Consider the following 25,642-nt stretch of genomic DNA (forward strand, 5'->3'; position numbering starts at 1 on the left):
TCCGATGGTCACCATCCTAAAACTATTGCGATCCTTGAATAGAGCTGATGAATCAGCCGATAGCCTGAGCCTGAGCCACAACTTCAAAATTTTTATGACACCTGCATCTAATTTTGACAAAAGAATTTTATTAAAATCATAGGATGGATTTTATTAAAATCATAGGAGAAAAGGCCAATTTAAGCGTGAAATTTGGTAATTATCGTAGATCCAAGCTCATTTAACGTTACTGATATGTTGGCTATCTACCTTGTGGAGATCGTTTAAAAAGCTATCTACTATTCGGACGGACGAGACGGAGTACGACATATACTATAAATTATACGACCAAGAAATTTAAGTATTGCATTTTCCGTAACCGTAGAAACGCATTGACCACCTAACGTTAATCCCGGATCGTATGAGGTATATTTTGTATTTCGCCTACCGAGACACAGACAGTGACATTTATTTGGTTTTGTCCTCAAGCCATCCGTCCACTCACAGAATTTATCCACTGCATCCAATAGTACTTGATAGTGTTTGGGGTTGCGTGCCAGTTTTGCAAAGGCTAAAATGGATTCTTATTTTCACTATTATAAGAAATTTCAACAAATACTTAACCAAATGATTTTTTTAATGTAAATATATTCATCTCGCTTCCACATTCAACAATGAAACTATGTATTTTTAGGCGCAAGCTCGTCGAAAAAATAAATATGTATAACGTTTGTAACATCCAATTAGCGAGTTCATGTGTGACGATTAAAGTTTATCGTATTTTAAATATACTATTTACTGCTAACTCAAAAGGTATTCCCTCCTTTTAATTACTGTGGTAATCTTTTTTCTTTTATTAAAGTTTTTATTGAGGCATCGCTTAATAAAATAATTTAAATGGGAATAGTAAAAGCTGAATAATTTATTACGTAAAAATGTAAATTGTGTAGGCATATATACTAAACAATGAGAAAATTATGACAGTAATTAAAAATTTAATATAAATACATTTTGAAGAATTAGTTTTTAGTCGTTATGAATGTTTTTTACATTATAAAGGTCCTTATGTTATAAAATATTATTTATTAATGACTCTCGTTATAAAGTAATTTCTGAACAATTATGTATAAAAGTTAAAAGAAACTAGTTTGTTAATGATATGGTATCTCAATATTAAAAGGTTCTTACTTCCTACCTATGTTCCCATATACTCGTATAGATATATCACATTGTGATTTTGACAGTGATGAGTGACGGTGACAGAATAATGGAACAGACAAGCCATGTACTGCAACGTCAACAATATTCATGATAACATTTTATACTGATAAATTAAACTTTAACTGTTTATTAAATTTATAATATAGTGAAGACGCTATAAGGTAAGTTTGTGTGGTGGACATCACGACGAGTTATACATTTATTTGTATTAATTTCCTAAAGTTTGATTTACGAAAAATAATTGTTGCAATTAATTATTTACTGGTCGCAAAATAATACATTATTTTGTATAATTCCGAGTATAGATTTTAATATCAATTGTTCAGAGAAAATTTTTCACAAAATTTTTAAAACATAATTAACTTTTACTTTGTTGGTTCATGAACAAAAACATGTCGTGCATTTATTTTATTTAAATAAATATTTTATTGAACATATATGACTTTGATGTTAGTTAGGACAAGTGTGTTGTTAATATGAAGTCATCAGACGACATCAATGTACAGGAAACACAAAGTATAGGAAACAAAAGCGACGAAGAGGAGACCTTCACTACTGAGGAGAAACTGAACCCTGAAGAAATGAACGGGGACATGAAGAAATCACAAACGTTCTCTCCTAATAGAAATGTTAATTATGGTGTGTGAAGTTAACATGTTTTTATATTAAATCAAAAGATATGTAGTTAAATCAGTGTGTTGGTAATGATAAGATACAGTTATATTACAGATTATCAGTTTAGATTTCATTTTAATCTTTTAATTTCAGGTTTCATTAAATATGTGAGTCTAGCAATATTGACAATACAAAATGCAGCTTTGGGTTTAAGTATGAGATATGCAAGAACTAGGGATGTTGAGATGTTTTCGTCGACAGCAGGTTATAGACCCAGCTCGTGTTTGTTTAGAAAGACAAGGAAAATAACTTTATATTCATATAAACAATGATTTCTTACAGCCGTTCTGATGGCAGAGGTTCTCAAATTAGCTATATGTGTAGTTCTAGTCATGAATGAATCTGGAAATATTAAAAAAGGTGCTCGAACCATGTACAACACGGTTGTACTGAATATAAAGGACACCCTGCGTGTCTGCGTCCCCTCGTTTCTGTACGTCATACAGAATAATTTACTTTATGTGTCCGCATCTAACTTGGATGCTGCAACATATCAGGTACTCAGGTTTCTGCTCTCAGCATTATGTCTGATGTTACTTATTGTCATCACACAATACACTAAGTTTCATAAGTGAACAATACAAGTGGCTCCTTAAACGTTTTTGATTTTCAGGTCACATATCAACTTAAATTGTTAACCACAGCATTCTTTGCTGTTATTGTCTTGAAAAGAAAATTAAAAAGATGGCAATGGGGAGCTTTAGGGCTGCTAGTGATAGGTGTAGCTCTGGTACAGTTGTCTTCCACGGAGAAAGCCAAGGCCACTACTTCCTCTAACTTACCGAAGCAATCAAAGATACTTGGTTTTGGTGCAGCCCTAGCAGCTTGCTTTATTTCCGGTTTTGCTGGAATTTACTTTGAAAAGGTTCTGAAAGAGTCTGATATTTCTGTAAGTATGCTTTGGAGAGCTTTAAAGATTATTTGTACTTCAACCAAAAGTTGCCTCGAAATTACTAAGTTTACTATTTAAAATTGTAAACTGATTGTTCTAGGTTTGGATGAGAAATGTGCAGCTCAGCTTGGCTTCTATACCATTTGGAATCATAACACATGCCATTAAAGAGGGAACAATGACGAACCTCCTCAAGGGCTTTGATGGTTTCGTTTGGTACTTGGTGGTGCTGCAGGCTGGTGGAGGTCTCATCGTGGCGGTGGTGGTCAAATATGCTGATAACATTCTTAAAGGGTTTGCGACCTCCGTGGCCATCATAATATCCTGTGTAGTTTCCATGTATATCTTTGACTTTCACTTGACCATTCAGTTTGCTTCGGGAACATTGTTTGTCATAGGGTCTATCTTCCTGTACGGGTACGTCCCCAAGAAGCCCGACGCGAGGACTTCTCTTAGTGTATGATTTTGGATGATATTTATGTTATACATGTACCATTGCCAGTATGTACTTACTTTAGTTATAAGTATTAACGATACTCCTATGTATTCATTTTATGATCTTGAATTTATATTTTATTATGCAAACATTAGCTTTTTACAATATTTTTACTATGTGAATGTGAGAAATATATTACATTATATTGTATGGTATTATTTTTAGTTTCCCCGTTCATTCAGACCACAGAAAGGGGTAGAGGAAGCCATAGTCCTTTCAAAAGTAAAATGATAGTAAATGTGCATGACCTGAAGATGAGCTCATGAAAGAATGAAGCTTTTGGATAGGATCCCTTCAGTAAATGTTTATGATTAAATGATTGAAACACTGTGTTCAATACATTTATTTACACTACAGATTACACTTTTACCGATAACTAACTTAATATGAATTTATAATTTTCCGTTCCCTCATATTCTCTAACCACTTGTCCAGTTGCTGCTGCGGTGTGAGCGGGTTCAGGTTATAATAATCTTTGGGAGGCTTCCCTTCTTCTAATCTAACAAAATAATGACTGTACTGGTATCTCACTTCTCCCATTCTACCTCTTGCATGTCTTCGGACTCCTTTGATCACTGTCCCCTTGCCAGAGAAAGATTCAGCTGAAATCAAGTTATGATGATTAGGAGTACTTTGCCAGTGCATTTGGTGATTGCCAGTAGACGAGTGGTGGATCACCGAGATATTATAAGGAATATAAATAAAGATATCCTCACCAATCCAGAGATTACTTTTAAATTCAACATTGTGTTCAGTAATGGCCAGGTTTTGTGCTTCCAGTATGGTATCTCTAACAAATCCAGCACCTTTCTTGTTAACAAAACTCAACTGTTTGAGAGCTTCATCAATGGTCATTCCCCTGATAAACACTGCTATGTACCACAGTTTCTCAGGGCTATACTTTATATTAGTCTTCTGATGACATACAAACTGTAATAAATGTGTACATATATTTATTTATAACACATGACACTATTTCACAAAAGCATTATATAAATATTTAAATGTATATAATACTTATTATATGAAAAAAAAGTTTGATTCTGTTTTCGAAAGGGCAACTTTTAAAATAAACTTACAGCAGGTCTTGGCTCTTCGCCGATTTCTTGTGGAGGGTAAATCTTTTTATTGTATTCTAAAAATCTTTTCGGTAAATTATCTCTGCTCCAAGCAAAACGTAATTGAGAAGTGTGTAGGTTACTTTTAAGGTTACAAGAATAGCCAATGCTCAACAAGTTTTTAAAAATATTATTCATATTGATTTTTTAGACAACCTCACTTTGTTTTATAACATAGTTTATATATAACCAGAATATATACTATTCAATTGTTGTAAGTTGTAACTGATTATATCAAATATTTGAGTTTTACTTTTTAGACATATAGTTAAGAAATGTCATAAGTCACAAACATTACAGGCCTATAGAGATGTTTTTTTTTGTTAAATTCGTTCCGTCCAGAACAGGCAAAGAGACCAAAGCCCATACAGCATTATAAACTACAGTTATGAAAAAGAATTACTATATGTACTCATATATAATTATTCCAATACTAAGAACAAAATAAAAAACCCTTCTAAATCCACGAGTTTTATTCAAATTGAAGGCTGAAATTAAATTAATTAAAAAGCTTATAGAAGAACGTAGTATTTAATCAACTTAAAAAAAATCAAAGTTATGATATTATGTTAAAAATATTCAGAAACAATATAATATTTTAAGTTACACTTATGTTGTATAAGACATTTAACTTTATGAAGGAACTTGATTGAATCTCAATATTATGAATTATCTGTCCGACGATAACACGAATGCTGAAGTGTCAAAAGTGACATGAAACTAATGAAATATAAATCGGAATGAAGCTATAGCGTAATAAAAAATGTATATAAATTGAGTTTGAAAGGTTTAGTGACATTTATAATTAGTCAACGACCTAATTGAGGAATATAATACTAGTTAGTGATTTTTCAATTTAAAAATCGAGAGAGAAAATTACTTTAGCCTTATTTACTAAAAGACTATGGAAGGAGAGTATCTTTTGACTTTATTTATAATGATTAAATAACCAATAAATTTGGTGACGACTTTCCTAATATAAATATTATATTGTAAAAGAAATACCATGGACGGTTTATATATCGCTGTTGTTTGTTCCTCTAATATGAATAGGAGTATGGAAGCACATGCTTTCTTAGCCAAAAAAGGTTTCAAAGTGAAATCTTACGGGACCGGAGAGAAAGTGAAGTTGCCCGGTGCATCCGCAGACCGACCTAATTGTTATGAATTTGGTGTTCCCTACGACGATATATACAATGATCTGTTAGAAAAAGACAAGGCTTATTATACCCAGAATGGTCTGTTACACATGTTAGATAGGAATCGAAGAATAAAACCTTGCCCAGAGAAGTTCCAAGTGTCAACAGAGCGTTTCGATGTCATAATAACATGTGAAGAAAGAGTTTACGATCAAGTCATAGAATGGTTCGGATCCAAGAGGTCTGTTTACAACCAACCCGTACACGTTGTGAATGTGGACATTCAAGACAATCACGAGGAAGCCACCATAGGAGCTTTCCTGATAAGCGACATGGTCACTAAGATGGCTCAGAGTGACGACTTAGACAATGACATTGACGAGTTACTTCATGAATTTGAATCCAAGTGCCACCGACCCATTCTGAACTGTATCATGTTTTACTAACAGTCACGTAGTCGGCGATGCTACGACACTCCGCTCCCACACACACTCTTATACACTCAAACAAAGAATTTAAAGCCTTAATTGAAGTGAATGCTGTTGTTACTGATATTGAATACTGATATTGTATTTTTAAATGCTTTTGTATCTCAATTGTTATGATATAATACAGAATAAAAGATAAATTATACTATTGTAATGACAACTGTATTTTAATACCATTTTATTAAACATTCGATTGGATAAAATCTAAATCTTTCACATGTAGATTTGTCTGGAGACTTGCAACAACTTTTCAGAAAAATAACGTCTCTATCACCATTGAAACAAGTCCTTGTGATTGATTCAGAAAACAGTTCCATATAAAGGTATCATCCTAATTTTTGTTTTTTGTTTAGTCACTACGTGTGTACAACTTTTTATATGTTATCATACAAATAGAAATCCGACAGTATGTTTGTAAGGTGAAGAGGACTCGGACTGGTTTCAACGGCAGGTTGATTGATTGAGCTGTGGTCAATTGACAACCTTACTAGAGCTCTGTTGCGTCAGGATTCGGTCATTAGCAGTAGTGACCTGAGTTGATGGTCACCAGCTTTTTATTTTGTCAGCACCTTAAATAATACAAAGTATGTAATTTTGAGAATGTCCAATTATTCCAGATTATTGACATCACTCCCCAAACTTCACGTACTACCGACCGACTCTACCTCCTTCACTTAACTAATTAGGATCCTGTTATGACTCAAGATCAAAGAAAAAAAGGATTTCTATTAAATAATTAGCTTTCGTGAGATGAAATAGAATACAAACATAATTTGAAAAGAATTGTACTTGCTGATTACAAACGATTTAAATAAGTTTAATAGTTCGTCAGAAAGAATTTCTCGAGTTTCCTTTACTTCATCGTAAGTAAGTAACAAATTATTTTAAATCTATCATGAACCTAAAAGCAACTTTCAGAATATTACTATTTAAAATCAATTATATTTTTGTGATACTCTGTCTTCAGTCTCGTCGCATCCATAGTCTTACGAGTGTACGCAGTTCTACGTCGGTTTTAAATTTAAACAATAAATTTTGCGGGTACATACTGTTTCGGGAAATTTAAATTTAAACAGAAAATTTCCTTATTATAAAACATTTTTCGTTTTACGCCTCATATATTCATATTATATAGTAACGCCACTGACAAACGTTTGGTAAATTTAATTTTCTGCTTCTTTACTTTAGAGTTTAAAGCAATCGTATTTTTGTGATTACTATTAATTTATTTTCTAGAATTGCTATTTACTCTATTATTTTAAGGCAAGACAAGGCATTGTCCCAATTTAATTCTTTATTTAACTTGGTGATTTGACAGAGATTTAGGTGTTAGAAGAAAATCTAGACACAATAACTGAAATATTTCTTTAGGAAAAAATTGCAAAAACCTAGATTATTTTGTTCTTACATATCTAACTTTTACCGGTTTTCTGAAATAATTTGCTGAATTCTATTACACTTAACGATATTATTTTTAGAATAGTTGATCAATTTAAGATTTTTCACAAGTTTTATATAGTGATTATCGACTTCTTAAATAACTCTCACACTAGTATTTGGATTTTATATTATTTTATGTTAACATATAATTTATCCTATTTACCATTTTGGACATGACCATTCTTTGTTAAGTATCTTATGGAAGCTGAAGGTCCAAGAAAACAATTTTTCTCTTATCTAAAAATAAGGTAGTTGGCGAGTAAAATCCAATGTAGAATAAAAGGTCAAAAAATATAAATTATAAGCTATTTTATCGACAAAGTAATGTTATTGCTTATTCGCTCTCCTAGTTTGGCAATCAATATAATTTTCCATAATTCTTACAACATATATATCCAACAAAGAATTTATGCACATCTGTTAACTATATTGCAAAACAAAATATCACAAAGCGTAAGTCTAAACTCTAAAGTCAGTGGTGTCTCGAGTTATCTCAGATGTCAATTGTGGTTGCTATAAGAGGTTGTATAATAACCTCTGACATGGAATAGTTTTTATTGAATACAATAATAAAACAATCTGACTGAGTCGGCTGTTATTTCAGACGGTGTATTAAGGTTCTTGGACTGCAGTTCTTCCGAAAATCCTGATCAATATGTTACGGAGTGTCAGAAAATGTGTTTTACAGAGATGTTATGTGGGATTGTTCATTCCAAAACAAACATTCTTAACCGACGAATATAAATGTAATGAGGCCTGGAAATCTCATTTATACTCACCCATTTTAACGAAGGTTAACCTGAATGACTTCTACAGTATATTGGATCAAAACTTTAATTCGAAAGGTGTCATAAGTGCTATTGATGTTGATATATTTGCGAACGCTCTCAAAGATTCGAATTATCTGGAAGAACTCAAAGACTTATTACATAAATTGAGGTTATCTGCCGAGACTGGAAATACTCTCGAATCAACACATCACGCTACTATTAGGAACTATATAGAATTTGGCAATGTTCAAGATATCGTGTCGATTCTAAAGGAACCTTTGAAATTTGGTATATTTTTAGATTTCTACACGGCTAATATCCTTTTAGACAAATTAGTTACGTCAAAAAATTATGAGTTAGCTGCTAATGTAGCCTCACTCGTTATGTTACAAGAAGATTTTTCTAATAGTATCACAAGTACCCTCTGTCAGTATGCTTGCTACAAATATATATCAGAGTGTGATGAAACAAAACCCACTAGTGTAGAGCAGGAAGAGGACAACAAAAAGAAGAAAGAGGAGATCAAAATCAGAATTAAATTCCTAAGAAATCCATATTTTGATGATCACTTTGATTTAACTGATTTACATCTGCTATCAGGAAAAACTTTAGCATGGATATCGAAAGCAAGCTCAGATAATTTAAGTAATAATCTGCAAGTCATTGGATGGCTGTTCTACAAGAAATATAATAGATTGTTGGAACTGTGTAAAGAAATTGGTAAAATGGAGTCCACTAAAGTTTATAAGGAAGTAATAGAAATCTTGAAGAAAGAGTCAGATAAAGCAGAAGAAGATAACAAAGTTATTCTACAAAATTGTGTTCACTTACTGAGCAGTGCACCCCTGAGCGATGCTGAATTAGAAGACTCAATGAAGATAGCCATAGAAAATTGTATCAATAAGACACAGAATAAGGATGTCTTGGCACAAAAAGAGGTTAGCACTGACAACAGACTTCTATTACATTTTAAATTAAACATGTAGCTTTCTCTAGATGAGTTTATTATTATTTTTATTTCAATATTGTGGTTGCATGATTCACAGTGATGTAATAAAGAAATGTGTTTTCAGTTATTTAAAAATTGGGAAAGGATAAGAGAGGAAAAGTTGGAAGAACAAACAAAACGGTTGGACAGAACGAGACACATCAAAATGTTTGAGGAGAAACAGAAGCAGTTGGTGTCGGAGGAACAGAGGTTGTGGTTCTTTGACAACGAGGAGCAGATCGACTTACAGATAGAAGAGAAGGAAAAGCTACAGGATCCGTGGACCGCAAACAAGGGGAGCAAACACAAGAGCAATGAAGATTATATTCCACCAGAAATATTGCCAAAGAGGAAATAAAGTTAATAAACATGTAACTCAGATCAAACATTTATTTGAAGCATGATCAAGTTTCCTTCTGTAGTTTTGACAGGTCCAGATGTATTTTCTGCAGTATATCCTCAGTTCTTTTGGATTTCTCAGCTTTGATGTTATCTTCGAGGTCTATGATCTCCCGGGACAGGACTCCCGTCTCATTGACCAGGGACACTATAGTATTACATTCAGAATGTAACAGCGCCAGCAGCTTGTAGGCCTTCTTGGCCTGGTCGTCTCTCTTTGCATCCTACAAAAACCAGATTATGAATAACTTGATATATTTGCTATCTCAGTGACGTGTGTATTCTTATGTACTTTGAAAAGTGTTTCATCTGCAATGGAGAAACACCTGTCGAGTTGTCCTTCGACAGTGTTAATTTCTTTCTGCAGTTGTCTTGTGTCCTCTAATATTTTGTTTATCTCGGCGTTCTGTTTGTCAACATTTCCGATGATCTCCAAGATCCTTTTGGTATAAATGTGTCTGAAATCACATCACATTAGTATTACTATAACTCCTGCTCATGAGCATGTCTCTCTTAAGTTAAAGATTCCTTACCTTTTGTTGCCGCCTTTTAGTCTCTCATATTTAGTTTTAAGTTGGTTTCTTAATTCCTCTTTTTTCTCACATTCTTCTTTGATTGCCTTTGCAGTTTCTTTGAGGTTTATCAATATTGTTCTACACTTACTTCTGTCAGACTAAAAACAGTTAACAGTTGGTCCTACATGTATAGACATATCCATGTGACATCTCCTGCTCTCACATTCATTAATGTACTCATTATTTACTCACCTCTTTAAGTTTCTTACTGTTCCTTAACCTGTCTATTTCCATTGTCAATGATAGATTATCTGAAGTCAGATCTTCACTTTCACGGTGCAGGCTGGTTATATTCTGATGTACCTTTTCCATTATATTTCCGCCATCTTCCATCGAATCGAGGTCGGTGACCCCGGCACTAATTAAAATATTTTGTATGTTTCTGAGGTCTGCTTCGTAACGAACACAATTATTTTGAATCTGAATTAAGAAAAGGTTATTGAATGTTTTATTACATCTCACACTTGTTTAATTTAAGCCCTGTGTTTATCCCATTCCCAAAATTAAGCCTCAAACAACTACTTGAATGAAGACATTATTCTTACTTGTAATAGTTCCGAGTCCATATCACTTCTTTCCTTGGTGAGGGCTTCATACTTTTGTCTCAACAACGAGGCCGTTTCTTTCAATTCTTTGACAGTTTTATCCAATTTATATGATTTTTGACCTGAGAAAGGAATCTCAGAAGTGCTTGTTGAATGACTCATTCTCGTTTCTGATTGAATTACTGTTGTTTCATCCATTTTATTAATATCCTTTAATTGTTGAATCTTTGTAAGTTTGTTCAAAATATCTTCTGGATATGTATTGACCTCAGACCGAGCTGAAAGACATGAGGCTTCTTTAGACTCAAATGGAGGAGAAATATTTCATTATTTTAGTGACGGTCAGTTTATAGACTACCTCGGGAACACTGAAGTTTCATGGAAATATACAAAGAAAGCATTGGTGGACTATTAAAAATATATCTATGAATGTTTGTTTGAAGAGAATCAGTAGACAAGTAGTGTGCCAACCTTGTTTGTATACAAAATCCCCAAGAATACTTTTGTTAGTAGGTTTACAGCATGGTGGTATCCATACAGCAGTGAGGTCCTCAGATATTTTATTGCTTATATTTTGTAGCAGTCGGTGTTTCTGGTCTTTGGGTTTTATTTCAGCGGTTGGTTTTGTATCCTCACTGGGCAACTTCTCTATCAAAAACATGAACACTTGTCGGAGTTCCGTTTCGTTGTGATATAGGAATGTTTGGTAACCGACATCATTCTGGTAACCCAAATCCTGCAGGAAACATGTGAATCACTATGTTTAAAATTGTAATTAACAGTATTATGTATCAAACTGAATCAATCCTTGACTTACCTTACATATTGACGCCATTTGAGCTGCTACCTCTATTCGTTGGGAGACCCCAGGTGGTAATCTACTTGGGGCCTTGAGGCTGCTATTGATCGTATTAATACATTTTGCCGCTGACTCGACTATTATTTCGACAGGGAGATCACAAATGTTTTTAATGTCTTCATTGATATCTCTTGAAAGCAGAAAACAATATTAGAAACGAAGAAACACGTTCATAATAAACACTAGTTCATTATTATGTAACTGATTTTAATGATTTTTTAAATTATACACACATATTTAATCGCCGAAGAAAATGTATTATTATGGAATCCACTTCTTCCATGACTGATTATTGTGTATGAATATTTTCATCCAAAAGTTTATTTAGGTATTATTTGTTAATATGTTACATCTCTTCTGTTTCTACTGTTATTTGATAAGTATTTTTTTTCATTTCATACAATCCAAGCAGGTATACGCCCAATACCCATATATATGGAACTTGGAAGTCCGCTTAATCAGTCTTTTGAGTATTGACAACTGACAAGTCAGTGTATAACAATGTTTTTTATACACGGGAGTAGAGGACAGCCAGGCAAATGTAGCCTTCTCTAACATTTTTGTTTATAGAAAATTGTTGTATTTACTTCAATTGCCAGTGTTTGCTTGGTTTTGAGTTAGTGATATAATCTTTTAATAAATTTATTCGTTTCTTTAAAATACAAACAAGTTATACACAAGTTACAAACAAGTTAAACAATAAATATATATAATCTGTGTTGTAATTTGACAGATGTTAATCAGTTGACAGAACCTAAATGAAATTTTATTGAGTGAAAAAAAGGTTTTTTGGTATCTTTACAGTAAATAAGCGACGATTCATCAAAGAACTCTGTCTTTTTTTAAATCTCTATATATTAATATTAATTGCAATGAGACATACAATTGTTATTTATTGTCTCAGTCTTTTTTACGTTGCGGTTAGTACGGTTCGGCACAATAGAAGTCCTTAAAAGTAAAAATATTGATGAAAAGCTTTGATTAATATTAATGTGAAAATTGTTGACTGTTACAGTCTTGCCTCGATTATGATGGCTGGCTACAAATAAAAATGGAACATACATTAAATTGTAAGACCGAGAAGTACTGTCCTCGGGGCAGCATATCACTCAGAAGCATCAGGACTGGAACGGCGGTTATAGAACAAGTTAATTTTAATAAAAAGCATATCTCGGAGCTAAAGGTAAAGATACAGAAGATGTTTGATTTACGTTATTGGTCAATTTGAGAGTTTTTGATGTACATTATTGGTGGTTGAAATTAATTAATCCCATTTCAGGATTTAGCTGACTTAGACGGCTTCTATACTATACGCACATTGGTCACGACGTCCGATTCGAAAGAAGTAGAATTTTTGTCATCTGTAAAAGCCAAGTATTTCTTAGGGAGTGGTTTGTCAGATGTGATCAATGCATGGGTCTTACCTAACGGTGAGGTCATGGCCGTCACGTTCCAAGTCACAAATACCTCAAACGGGAATGTTCTGGAAGCCACGGATGCTGAATATGAAATAAATTCTAAATTTTATGTCAACCATGTGGATCAAGCTCCAGTGTAAGTTCATTGATATTGATCCAGAAATTGTATTAAGAGTATGATTCCTTAGTGATGGACGTATCACAACAAACTCCCTGTTCCAGACCTGACACAGCTACATACATACAGAAAATGGAGCGAGAGAGAGAGGCCAAGGAAAAAGGTGACCTGAAAGACAACAGACCGTTCTATGCTAAATATGTAAGTTCAATATTTCTGTTTTATTGAGGCTAATGTCGAATTTTTCTATATAAATTTTTTTTTTTTTGCAGTGGATGTATATAGTGCCAATTCTAATTTTCGTCATGATCTCTGGAGCTGCTAATCCTGAGCCAGCTTCCCAACCATCTAGATAAACATTTCATTGTGTTTCATAGTTCCTGCAACGGTTATGTTGTCTGCGGTATGAATATTTGTGTGAGTGTAATCTGTGGTGTAATTGTTCTGAAATTAAAAACTTGAATGATCAAAGTGTTTTATTAAGAAGCTTAAACCTATGCTGATAATAACTCTTAATTGTAAAAGTATCCTTATATGAAGAAGCAGATATAAATGTACAGGATATCAACAAAATTATGCACCAATTTTTTCGATTTCCTCGGCATCCTCAATGTCTAACAAATTAATCTTTTTCCCAAAATGGGCTTCAATGTCGAGGCATATTTCCATTGCCTGCGGTGAGTCAACCAAATTAATAGCTATACCGGCTTTACCGAATCTTCCAGTGCGACCGATTCTGTGCAAGTAAGTTTCACAGTCAGCCTTCTTGTTTATATCCATTGGCATATCAAAGTTGACCACTAAAGTCACTTGCTCCACGTCTATTCCTCGAGAGAGGACATTGGTAGTTATCAACACTTTTTCCACACCTCCTCTGAAACGGTCGAGAACTGCTATCCTCTGATCCACCGTTAACTCTCCAGAGAGCACAGCTACAGAATGGCCATCTCTAGACATCTTTTCAGACAACCAGCTGGCCGTTTTTCTCGTGTGACAGAATATAATTGCTTGTCCGACAGTGATCACTCCATAGATATTACAAATAGCTCTGTATTTGTCCTCTGCATTTTTGCACTTAACATAATATTGTTTAATATTATCTAATGATTCTTCTTCTCTCAACAATCTTATTATGATAGGATTGGGCACGATGGCTTCAGCAAATCCCATGACAGCACTGTCATAGGTGGCAGAGAAAAACATCATCTGACAGGTTTGAGGCAGACATTTGTGTATACGAATACACTGGTCTTGATGGCCTTGCCGGTCGATCATCACATCCGCCTCGTCCAGAACAAATACTTTGATTTTATTTAAGTCAAACATTCCAAATTTAACTCCCCAATCTAACATTTTGCCTGGAGTTCCTATGAGAATGTGGCTATTGATCTTCGTTCCTTTTGGCAGTTCTTCACCCCTAATTGCATATTTCATTTTAATTTCTGGACAAAATTTAGCCATTCTGGCGGCCACTTCTCCGGTTTGAATCGCTAATTCATAAGTGGGGCTGAGACACAACACTTGAGGATAATTTTTAGTTGGATCAACTCTGCTCAGCATTGCCAACACGAATGCAGCTGTCTTTCCTGTTCCCGACTGAGATTGTGCAATCATATTTTGGGGTGGGTCAGCTAAGAGTGTGGGCAAAGCAGTTTCCTGGATTTTGGATGGTGCATTGAATCCCATATCATAAACACCTTTCAGTAAATTTGGTTTTAAATGTAAGGCTTCGAAAGTTTTGACTGAATACAAAGGGGAATTGGGATCCTTTCGTTGGATTTCAATATCTAATTTGGATTCTACTAGACCTTGTCTGATTATTTTCATGAGCAGCGACGCCTCGGCCGGGTTCGGTGCATCGAGAGTGTCATCCGAGTCTGTCTTTTGACTCTCCGATTTCTTTCCTAGACCCAAACCAGCAACTTTATTCGATATTTCTAATTCTTCCGCTTTCTGTCCCCATTGACTTGCCATTTTGATTGTGTATCTAAAATGAAATATAAACATAATGATTGATTTGTTTAATCAAGTAATTAAAGACGCTGCAGAACAATGATGACATTTTAAATACTTAATTACAATAAAATATATATTACATCTTCACTCAAAGGAACAAAACTTTCACAAATAAGAAAACTACTACACAAGGTTTAAAATATCCAAATATTTTAGTGTAAGACAGTAAATAAAAATTATAACGTTGATTCGGTAAATTAATAATGTAGTTGACAAATTTTTACATCGATTATAATCTATTTATAAAAAACTTACAGAATAAGTGACTTCCGAGTCAGTAAAAGAATACAAAGAAGAACAAATAATTCACAAACATGGAACGCTGTAACTTCTTCAATGTCAGGTGGCTGTCGGCTGTCGGCTGTCGGCTGTCGGGTCTTAGCTACAGAATGCAGATCCAGTCTACACACCACAGATTAATGAAACAATGTAGGTCTATGGTTGCAATATGTGGTCTATTACAAGTCAGTTCCAATTCTATTTGTTACTTGTTAGTCGACAAGAAAGGGCTTCCAGAGGTTTTGTCATTGAAAGCTTAAGCTTAACTTGGTGTCATGGTATGTCATGTGCAACGTTTGGAAAATATATGGACGTGTTTATTCATTTTTGTTTTTCTATTGAAAGGATTTTAATAAAATTTTCCTGCGGTTTAAGTTAGACTTCAGAATATTATAGAGTTACAATTTATTAAAAAATCCATCACTTCCTATGATGGTCATATTTTGCATGAAGTCCTGTGTTGCAGACTATAGATGTCGCTGTCAGTTGCTAACCTAACCTATTTTACTCAGTAAAAAATAAATAAAAGGTACTTAACAAACATAAAACTAGCAAGTTGACCAGTAGATACTTGTGCCATAGGGTGAAGCAGCGATCCTTGACATCTATTTTTTAAATGCTTGTTGAATTTCTTTATTAACATATCTCTATTTAAACACTGTTTCCATACTTTTAAAAACTAATGTTTCAAAGAAACATGACATATCATTTTAAGTTGCTATTAATAGATTATTTACAAATTAGATTTTATTTATTAGTAATCAGTTTAAGGATTGGATCTTTAACGCTTCCTGTTATTGAATAGATCTTTGAAGATTTTCTTCGGATCACCAGATCGGTATGTAGTGTGGTGTTGGAGTCAGGTCGTTTCGGTGAATGTTGTTATTCGTAAACACCAAACTAACTTAAGTTACTGTCTTCAAACTTGACATATTAATTTAATAAAACATTTTTTAAATACCAGGTGCTTTTTGGAATAAAATTATCGGTACAAGTTTTTTCGACAAATTTTGGTAACTATTTGGATCGCGAGACACTTTTCATCAGAACAAAGTTTGGTTATTGTAAATAATGATATCGGCGGATGTGACGTCTGTTACAAAAACAAAAGTAGGTAATGAAAGTTGATAGTATTCTAAGAATATTAGTGATGAGTTCATTGCAATACTTCGGGTTCTCGAAGTCAGGTAGTCATTAGTAAGTAGTTAAGAATTAAAATTTCTTTTTTGGTAAAAGTTTTCTAGACGAAAATAATTCTAAGAAATTCAATAGAAAAAGGGCTAGAAATTAGTTTAAACAGTAACCTCACTTTTCAAATGCATATAATAATTTTTTTTATTAAGATTCCTCACGAGGGTGACTCCTCGCTCGCGTCCGACACATTGAATTTTAGGTTAGCTAGATTTAAAATTAAAAACCTCTACGATACCTATGTTCATATAACTCGTTCGCACTACCATCTTTATTTGTTTCGTTGGTTGGGAACTATTGATTAAAAGCGAATACTTAAAGTAACGAAGAGGACTAAGCGCGCGACTCGTAGGCTTACTAGATGATATACATACCGACACGACGCGCCTGACGCCAGGTAGATGGAGCCAGAGCGAAAGAATTTGTAATTAAAATGACAAAGGCTCGCTATCCAGAATGCTTACAGACTGACAAACAAACTGCAATAACGCTATATTATTAGTATGTATGTCCATGTATGTACCTACAGAAAGAAACGTTGCACTGTTCATCTATACTAATATTACACAGCCCAAGAGTTTGTTTGTTTAAACGCGCTAATATCAGGAACTACTATTTCAAATTAGGAAAATATTTTTGTATAAGATGGTCCATATGTCAAGAAAGGCTTTAGACTTTATTTTATTTAAAAAAAATTAGCGATCCGTAAGAAAATTGATACTTTGTAACCCAACGTGTAATATCGAAAACCTATGAATACACGCGCTGCAAAAACTTTGACCAATACAACAAAATACTGTACTGCAGGTTTGTAGGTCCCATTAAGATCTAGAAAAATGTCTGCGGGAGTATTTATCTGTGTATCATAGTTTCGTCACAATGTCCGTTGTTGTGTTAAAAAAATTATTGTGAAATGTGTGATGTAAGATACTACGTTAAATGTGTGTCGTAATATTAATCCTTATCCAAATTAAGCATTATCTTTTCAGGGACATTTATTTAAAACTTAAATAATTTCTGTTTCATCCCATTCCGACATTTCGTTTAGAAGTTATCATGTTTATAAGACGCTTAGAATTGTTACTTAATAATGAATGATTTGCCAAAGAGTTTTATCAACATAATAACTTTAGTATTTCATTGTGAAGAAAATTGTCATTGAAATTATAAAATATTTTAATTTCAATTAAGATCTTACAATTAGATTAGTATCCCTACTTATATTAAAAATGCGAAGGTAACTCTGTCTGTCTGTGACGTTTTAACGCCTAAACCGCTGAACCTATTTTGATGAATTTTGCTATAGCGATATATCATATATGGAACCTTGGAGGAAGACATTTGCTACCTTTTATCCCGAATCCCGAATCCCGATCCCGACCCCAAAACTACAAGAGTGGAACCATGAAATGCAGTTCGGGTTCAGTGGCCGTAGTGAGTGGCAGAGAACAACTCTGATGTTCACGCGGACGGAGTGGCGGTCAAAGCTAGTTAATTCATATAATCTGTTCACTTACTATAAGTTTGCATCGTCACATTACATACGAAGCGTCTCCCGTTTCCTATTAAATAATCCACGTCAATACTACACTGCGGGCTGGTGCTAACCGGTGTTAAGCTCACTGTATCGACACCAGACGCGTTCTGACAGTGTCGCGGAGACGAGCACAGAACAGTGTGAGGGGGTTACTTCAGACCTTATTAATTTTTCGTTTTAAATATTAAGTCGTCATTCAGATGAATGAAACAGTTCATTGTGGTTCATAATATGAAAGACTCGATTGTCGTTTACTACTGTGTGAGGATCCGTGATCTACCGGCTCATAATCAAGATAAGAAATTTGTAGCCATTAAGAGTGTTTTTGTTCAATTGAAATGTAATTGATGAATGTCGTCAACATTAGTAACATTAAACACAGTTCATAGTATGTCACATAACTATAACGGAGATGACGGACTAATAGGCCTCAACTTTATTGAATCGGTCCATTGAGTGAAAAACGTTATTAAAAATTATTTTCAGCCGAATTTTAACTTACAAACATTCATTGCACACACCACAGTTTGAATGTTACAACAGTATAATAAAATAGTACTTAAATAAATAATGTTTTTCTTGAATGTCTATTACAAGTCAGAATCTTACAGACACAGGTATCAATAGAAGACACCCAATGTTACATAGATAATATACATGGAATGATAAATACAGGTACATGGATGTGAACAAACTATGACGTACATTTATTGAAGCCGCTATGCTTATAGTTCTCGTGTCTTCCATCAATCGGAAGCATATAGTTCAACTCTAATTAATAAGAGTACCGTAGAGTAGTTCCTGCCGCGGTAACCGTTTCCATATAGAGTTAATTAGTAGTTTAGGAAGTGTAAATGCAATAAAATCTACTTTGGTTGTTCGTCGTTAGGTCCGTGAGCAGGATTAGAGAGCGGACAGAATGTGAGTTCGGCCCGAGTGGTAATCTCTTGTATTAGTTGGCGTCGGGAGCGAGTCACGCACCTAAGTATACTTTTGTAATTATAACTTTTTATTATTCAATTAAACTTTAATACTTTTATTCTTAAAAGTTGCAAAAGAATGCCAAGTTTAAGACATTGCCTTATATTGTTGCGATTAATAACGCTTATCGGTGTTACCTTCGCGTACCTCGAGGCTTTGTTATCAAGGAAATTAAAGAAAATAGGATGTTGCAAGTTAGTATTTTATCTTAATCTCACAAAACAATCGATTGTATGGTATTAATATTAACACGTGTATTGATTTCGTCATCTCGAAGGATCACTTATACCTACGTCAATGTAAACATTATCGTTCTTGTTCAGTACAATTAAATAATTCTGTTAATAACTTAAATTTTCTTATAATTTAATTTGAGGTCATTAACTATGAATGATTGTTTGAACTGCTACTACTGTAATATAATTTCTTTGTTTTTGAAACTTATTTTCCATTTTTTAGTTCGGTTAGCTATAAAAGCTTGTTTTTTTAGTCCTTTTAAACTATTATTTAAGTGCAGACATGCGCAGATTGCAGCACTAGCTCTATGTCTCTCACTCCACTACAGAGGATCTAAAAAGAATTCGTTAATCCTGGCGGCCCTGACGAGGATAATGGAAAACTGTTATCAAATTATAGCATTGGCATCTGTCCTTGATGCGTATGCAAAATTTCAAATTATTCAGACTTCTAGAAACCAGTGTAAATTAAGCTCAAAGATTCCGTTACATACATACATACATACAAACGCACGCACGCACACACACGCACACACACACGCACACACACACACACACACACACACACACACACACACACACACACACACACACACACACACACACACACACACACATACATGCAACCCAAGCTAAAAAAAGCGTGTTGAAAAGATAATGATAACCATTGAAAAGCAGTGAGTAATAATAATGGCTGGCCTCGGGAACTTATTCTCGTAGCTATTACTATTTCCATCCTAAATAGAATACCGGATATATTTGAATAGCTTAATTTCATGTTTTTCATCTTCAATTTAAAAACATATTACATTTTTATTTATTTGTGAGATATACTTTTAAAATATTAAATCACATTTGTGTAACATAATATATGAGGAAAGAAGAATGTCGAAGATTTACTAAAAAAATGAAATACCGTTTAATAAAATCCTTACGTTCTTAAACAATTCTTTGCAAGGAATTTGGGTTCAGATAAAAGATTTTTTAGGACCCTCATAGGGAGCGAAATTAAACATGAATACTTGCTTTTACCTCTGACGTGGAACATTCCGCTCCAATACGTTCACTTTGAGCACAAGGAAACTTCGGAGGATTATCGGGTTTACCCGCACATATCAGAGACGCAGAGTCAGGGCGGCTCCGAGATCATCATACTCACGGCTGATACTGAGACACTAATTACTAATTGGTCAGGAGAGATTCAATATACTTATGATAGGATAACAGAATGTGTCATAATACAGGGATCGGGCTGGGTCAAACATGTTCAGTCTCGCTCTTAGTAGAAGACGAAAACTATTAAAATTTTAATTATAACAAATTAGACACAACCTTTATAAGAAAATTGTGAAATATAAGACACATTGATTAATTATATTTATGTAACATTATTAAATGCATTTTCTGTACATCTAATAAGTTAACTCCTCGATGGTACCTCAATGGCCCCTCGGACGCACATGAAGCGCGAGCAGGGACCAGATGAAGAGACCTGTCGGATAATGCGATGAAAAACTAAAAGCCCTTGTCCGTTTATGACAAGGAACAACACTATTTGTTACACGCTTTCCGTGTTTAGTGATTATTGTAAATAAACGTAACTGTTATATTGTAAGTTATAATTTTATTTTCATAATTCATATTGTAATTTGTAATTTATAATTTTATACTTTTTGTGACAGACATTGAATACACTAACGCTTGAAGTGAAGTAATGTAGCGAACAAATCTGTCAAATTCAATGTCATGTTGAATGAAGGATACTCGGCTCGGTCAACACGCAACCGGTTCAATGAATAGTTTGTCATATAAACGGTCACCGTGTGGGTCCACGTGTGGGCCGTCGTGTGGGCCGTCGATACCTACTCGTATTATAATATATACATATCTCTGAAGCAGCCCAGATGCGACATGTCCTGTTATCTGGCTCCATTTATCGGTCAATAGTGTAGTTGTTATCAGTCGGCCGCGCCGTCCGTCGCCCCGCGTCCCCTCCATCCATCCCATACACTGGATAATTGAACATGCGCCGCTTAATGAAATTTCTTCTCGTCAGGCAAACGATATTGTCCATCGATACTTAACAATATCACGTGCCTTATATACTACTCTACATTATATAATACACTTTATATGTTGATGGAATTGGAAGCATTAGTGTTTTGAAACAATTCAATACATTGTATGAACATTCAAGAAGTACGAGTCCTCCACTTAAATTGTAGGTTTGTGAGGTGAGAGGTGAGAGGGCGCCGCCAGAGGTCGTGAGAGCTCCTGAGAGATGTTGAGAGGTGGTGAGAGGCAGCGATTGCTATCATTGTCGTATCACAATAGTACTTTGATGAAAACATTCTGTTAGTTTCCGCGGTCACGTACATCGCACCGTTTGATAATGTTATACTGTATTATATAGACATGGATACGAGTGTGTCTGTGTGTATATAGTTTTTGATCCTTTTTAATTCGTCGGTTTTTTAAACGTGGTAATATAATTTAGTGTCATCACGTCACCTTCAATAAGGACCTACCAACAATATGTATTTATAAGAGAAGTACAAAATCTTAAACCAATGTTTATTTTATTGAATCCTGCCCGCCCTCCGGCCTCCGCTCGCCACGAACAAGTCACACTACATTTGTATTGCCCCACTCAGAACCGGTGGCCTCAGAGCCTGTTCTGTGACGGAAACTGTTATGGTCATTACAAACCCTTCCTTTAATTCTATAATTTTGTCTCTCATTAGGAATTTGAATTGAGTGTTATTATTTTTTATTCCATAGTAGATAATTAAAAGACGAGATTCAAAGAATTTTTTTAATTATACGTAGTAGATAAAATGAATCTTAGTTTCTTTTGTATACCGCCTCGTTCACTCCCAACTGTCCCATATTTTATTCTTTGTATTTTTTATATGCCATATATATAGATATATATATATATATAACTATTATATAATATTATATATTCTATAAATATACCTATAAGAAACCTCATGCATAAAGTCAAACGTAGTCCAAGTGATCTAAGTGAGTTCATGTACGCGACCCTCCGGTACACGTCTTCATTACCTGCATGAGTCATCAGCAGCGTCATGATCAGCTCGGGGAGCTGCCGGCGGCACCTCCTCCGCCCACATTCATGAAAAACAAATCAAAGTCATCTCGCTTGCGATCCCGATCCCACAACATTGTACTAAATACGTTAAAGTGTTGACATTCTCGAACGACCTAATGTATATAATGTCCGGGCCGGAAATCCATTTCCAATATGGTTGTCATATTCCACGGCTAGCTCGCGTATTAAAAGGTTAATAGTTCACATAAAACACGGTACAATAAAGAAACTCGCTCCTGTCCGCTGTCTCGCTCGCTCTCCGAGTCGGACATCTCGTTATTACGGGCATAAAGTTCGCCCTTTCCTTGCATAATGACATGATGGATTGCGTTAGGTCTTCGCTCTTCATACAAGGAGCTCCTCGCCACAAATATCTCATAGAATCGAAAGCCACCATTAAACGAAGGTTATATTATACGAGCGTGTTCTCCCGGACTGGCCTCTGTTACAGATCGCTGTAGAACGATAAAAAACGACTCGCTGTGGAAAGTTTTGTTTTCTGCTCGTTTTATAAAAAGTTCCCGTTTCGGTCGAGTGCGTGTGTGTTTTAAATTTTAAAAAGGGGTGAGAAAATTTTAAACAAATTTGTTCGTAGAGATAATAGAGAACTGCGGTTGGCATGTTACGATAAACGGCTGGAGGACTTGTTTCAGCGCTGAATAAATTGGGCTATTCGGGTACAACGATCTCATATTTAATGATTTGTGTCGTTTTAAGGTGATGGGGTGAACGACCGCGGCCTCGGGACCTGCCGAAGACGAGCCGGCTAATTCTGTGGAGCGAGGCGTCATTGTAATTAAGTTTTTCGTACCTAGGATTCGTACACGAAAGAGTTCTAGCGGAGTCAGCAAAACAACAAAGTCTCGCAAAGTTATTCCTCTCAATTCGGATTTATGATTTCATTGTAATTTAAACTTAAACGCTAGTTGGGAGTTTTCAATGAGCGAGCTCTTTCTTTCAAATTCTTCTCTCGGGATGTGTTAAAAATCTTTTATTAAAATTCGCTTAGAGGTGGGCATCGCCCGAATGGTTACTTAAAAAAAGCAGTTTAATATGAAAATTGGAGCTCTTTTATATAAATTAAAATCCTTTCAATAATGTGATAAAAATAAAGGAGTAAGCGTGGTCGGTATTGGAGCGGGGGCTGAGCTGTTCGTGCCTGGAATAAATTTCTTCAAAGGGATCGTTTTCAATTTCATGGCTCAATCTTCGAAATCTCTGTGAGAATATGTAAAAGGGGCATTTGTCGTGTCAACACGACGTAATGAGACGAGCGTCACGCGCATTAGCTCCGACTAGTTGTCGCACCTGGTCGACGCGAATCCCAGTAAGGTCTTAGGCGCTGGTGAAGCGACACATTAACAGATCAAAACTTTATTTGACTGTCGACATGGAGATAAGTTATATATATTGTGATTTACGTCACTAACTAGTGAGTAAATACTAACTACTAAGAAACTCCTTACTTTTCTCCTTTCTTCTGTAAACAAAGACATTATTACTATTCTGAAAAACGGTTATAAAAATTTAAAGTGATTTTTCTTTTCAACGATACGATGGTTTTTTTTGTTGTTTTGTCACTAAAAATTCTATTAGAAATCGATGACAACGAAAAATTACTATCAGCTCTGTGGAGTTAACACTGCATGTAATAGTTACTGTGAACGCGTTCCCACTGCTGGAGACGATGATTAACTTTAAGAATCCGTTTTGTTTCTCTACAACCTGTTATTCAAAGGACGCTTGTCTTTTATAGCGCATCAATATAATTCATTCTTACAATACAAAATGAAAAGGAGAACTAAATATGTATATGTTTAAAATGATGTGACATACAATCACTGAAACATTGAAATCAGCAGAGCGATGACACGTTCACAAGTAAAATCAATAAAATATTAAACGGAAGGACTAGTTGTGTGTACCGAGTCCGACGGGTGCCATGTTATATTATTATAATATATTTCAATAAACACGCGGACAGTCATCACGGGAACTATTTCTTTCTTTCATACGAGCCGTGCATACATTGATGTTTTGCGTCATCTTACGTTCAGTATAACAGCGACTCGCTCTTAGTTTGTTGTAAACATAGACAGAGAATTGATTGTTAAAGTATCTTCTCTTAGGAGATATCAACTCTTAACATATGTGCACGTGTAAGTCAGTACATACTTCAAATATCAATGGACGGAAAAATATCATGTCCGCACAGATCAATAAGGAAAACTTGTTCGCTCGGACTGAAATACAATCACTACCCAAAGGAATGTACGTTCGGTAATATTGATTCTAAAATAATGTGCGAAATGTGCCTTTTTATTTTAAGTCAACGAGTTCACTCATATTACTTTAGAGGCCCCATGTTTTGTTTTCGTCATACGGAGGACGGCACTATAATTGTTTTCATTCAATGTAATATATTTTCGGCGGCGCATGTGCCTTCAAAGTCCCAAATCGAAATGTGCCAATCTTTACCTTTGACATCGGAGTTCTCGCTATTGTGAATTGTTTCAGCGAACGTTGTGCCATTGGAAGAGTAATAACGTTTGTTCAAGAAATTCAAACGTGAAACTATTGCAGCACTCCCGCTGAGAGACGACCGTGAACCGTCACCTACCCACATACATAGCTCCCTACCGACTTACCTACCGACCTACCTACCGACCTACCTACAATACAGAGCTACTCGCGGCTCTTATTTTATAACACAGTTATCGCGCATCCTGATAAAGGGATGATTGACGTCGCGGTGGCGGCCGATGTGTCGTTAGTCCGATGTAATGGACGTCTAAATATAAACGGTCGCAGGTGGGCATCTCATTATACGTGACACGTCCATGGCGGCGACGCGGACTCCACCAAAATAATTGTAGCTGCGATGAATGCAGGTGAGAATATTTACGAGGGATCATACTAGGAAATGGTTTTATTTTAAAAGCTTCTAAAAGCGTCGCATCCCTCTGTTTATTTTAGAATTCGTGTCGAGTTTCTAAATCGGAATCGTAGATCCGTCTCTGTAGACTAAACGAAGATGTTAGAAGCGTAATGAAGGTCAGGGGAACCGGGTCGGGATGAAATGAGCTTTGACAACGAACGAATGTCATCGACTAGAAAGGGCTTCTGTTGATGAAGCCGTGTTCGACACGAGGCGGGGGCGGCGCGGG

At 35.0% G+C, this 25,642-nt stretch overlaps 7 protein-coding genes across 8 annotated transcripts; 4 read left to right on the forward strand and 3 right to left on the reverse strand.

The window, feature by feature from the left end:
* The first annotated feature begins 1,221 nt into the window (after positions 1-1,221).
* On the forward strand, positions 1,222-4,498 carry LOC116766328 (UDP-N-acetylglucosamine transporter). Of its 2 annotated transcripts, none has more exons than XM_032656154.2 (6): positions 1,222-1,361; positions 1,655-1,839; positions 1,969-2,079; positions 2,158-2,372; positions 2,489-2,764; positions 2,868-4,498. In XM_032656154.2, exons 2-6 carry the CDS (start codon positions 1,677-1,679, stop codon positions 3,228-3,230), a joined length of 1,128 nt encoding a protein of 375 aa, XP_032512045.2. In that variant the 5' UTR covers positions 1,222-1,361; positions 1,655-1,676; the 3' UTR covers positions 3,231-4,498. The 2 variants fall into 2 exon arrangements, with proteins under 2 accessions (XP_032512045.2, XP_032512046.2); XM_032656155.2 differs by having other exon boundaries at positions 1,707-1,839.
* On the reverse strand, positions 3,592-4,666 carry LOC116766329 (large ribosomal subunit protein uL22m). The gene is made up of 3 exons (XM_032656156.2): positions 4,343-4,666; positions 3,980-4,193; positions 3,592-3,865 (listed from the first exon to the last, which is right to left on the reverse strand). Exons 1-3 carry the CDS (start codon positions 4,517-4,519, stop codon positions 3,645-3,647), a joined length of 612 nt encoding a protein of 203 aa, XP_032512047.2. The 5' UTR covers positions 4,520-4,666; the 3' UTR covers positions 3,592-3,644.
* Positions 4,667-5,114: 448 nt separating this feature from the next.
* LOC116766521 (RNA polymerase II subunit A C-terminal domain phosphatase SSU72) lies at positions 5,115-6,168 on the forward strand. Its single transcript, XM_032656403.2, has one exon. It carries the CDS (start codon positions 5,388-5,390, stop codon positions 5,964-5,966), a length of 579 nt encoding a protein of 192 aa, XP_032512294.1. The 5' UTR covers positions 5,115-5,387; the 3' UTR covers positions 5,967-6,168.
* A 1,675-nt stretch (positions 6,169-7,843) lies between these two features.
* LOC116766519 (small ribosomal subunit protein mS27) lies at positions 7,844-9,581 on the forward strand. Its single transcript, XM_032656401.2, has 3 exons — positions 7,844-7,970; positions 8,053-9,156; positions 9,292-9,581. Exons 2-3 carry the CDS (start codon positions 8,104-8,106, stop codon positions 9,562-9,564), a joined length of 1,326 nt encoding a protein of 441 aa, XP_032512292.2. The 5' UTR covers positions 7,844-7,970; positions 8,053-8,103; the 3' UTR covers positions 9,565-9,581.
* On the reverse strand, positions 9,579-12,072 carry LOC116766517 (coiled-coil domain-containing protein 22). Its single transcript, XM_032656397.2, has 8 exons — positions 11,818-12,072; positions 11,543-11,714; positions 11,197-11,461; positions 10,726-11,003; positions 10,373-10,600; positions 10,139-10,278; positions 9,898-10,063; positions 9,579-9,829 (listed from the first exon to the last, which is right to left on the reverse strand). Exons 1-8 carry the CDS (start codon positions 11,865-11,867, stop codon positions 9,611-9,613), a joined length of 1,518 nt encoding a protein of 505 aa, XP_032512288.2. The 5' UTR covers positions 11,868-12,072; the 3' UTR covers positions 9,579-9,610.
* Positions 12,073-12,316: 244 nt separating this feature from the next.
* LOC116766520 (ER membrane protein complex subunit 10) lies at positions 12,317-13,591 on the forward strand. The gene is made up of 5 exons (XM_032656402.2): positions 12,317-12,504; positions 12,600-12,767; positions 12,864-13,138; positions 13,225-13,321; positions 13,393-13,591. Exons 1-5 carry the CDS (start codon positions 12,457-12,459, stop codon positions 13,474-13,476), a joined length of 672 nt encoding a protein of 223 aa, XP_032512293.1. The 5' UTR covers positions 12,317-12,456; the 3' UTR covers positions 13,477-13,591.
* LOC116766518 (DEAD-box helicase Dbp80) lies at positions 13,584-15,549 on the reverse strand. The gene is made up of 2 exons (XM_032656398.2): positions 15,392-15,549; positions 13,584-15,107 (listed from the first exon to the last, which is right to left on the reverse strand). Exon 2 carries the CDS (start codon positions 15,092-15,094, stop codon positions 13,694-13,696), a length of 1,401 nt encoding a protein of 466 aa, XP_032512289.1. The 5' UTR covers positions 15,095-15,107; positions 15,392-15,549; the 3' UTR covers positions 13,584-13,693.
* Positions 15,550-25,642: the final 10,093 nt, after the last annotated feature.

The sequence above is a fragment of the Danaus plexippus genome, chromosome 15 (assembly GCF_018135715.1).
Source record: "Danaus plexippus chromosome 15, MEX_DaPlex, whole genome shotgun sequence".
Lineage (NCBI taxonomy): Eukaryota > Metazoa > Arthropoda > Insecta > Lepidoptera > Nymphalidae > Danaus > Danaus plexippus.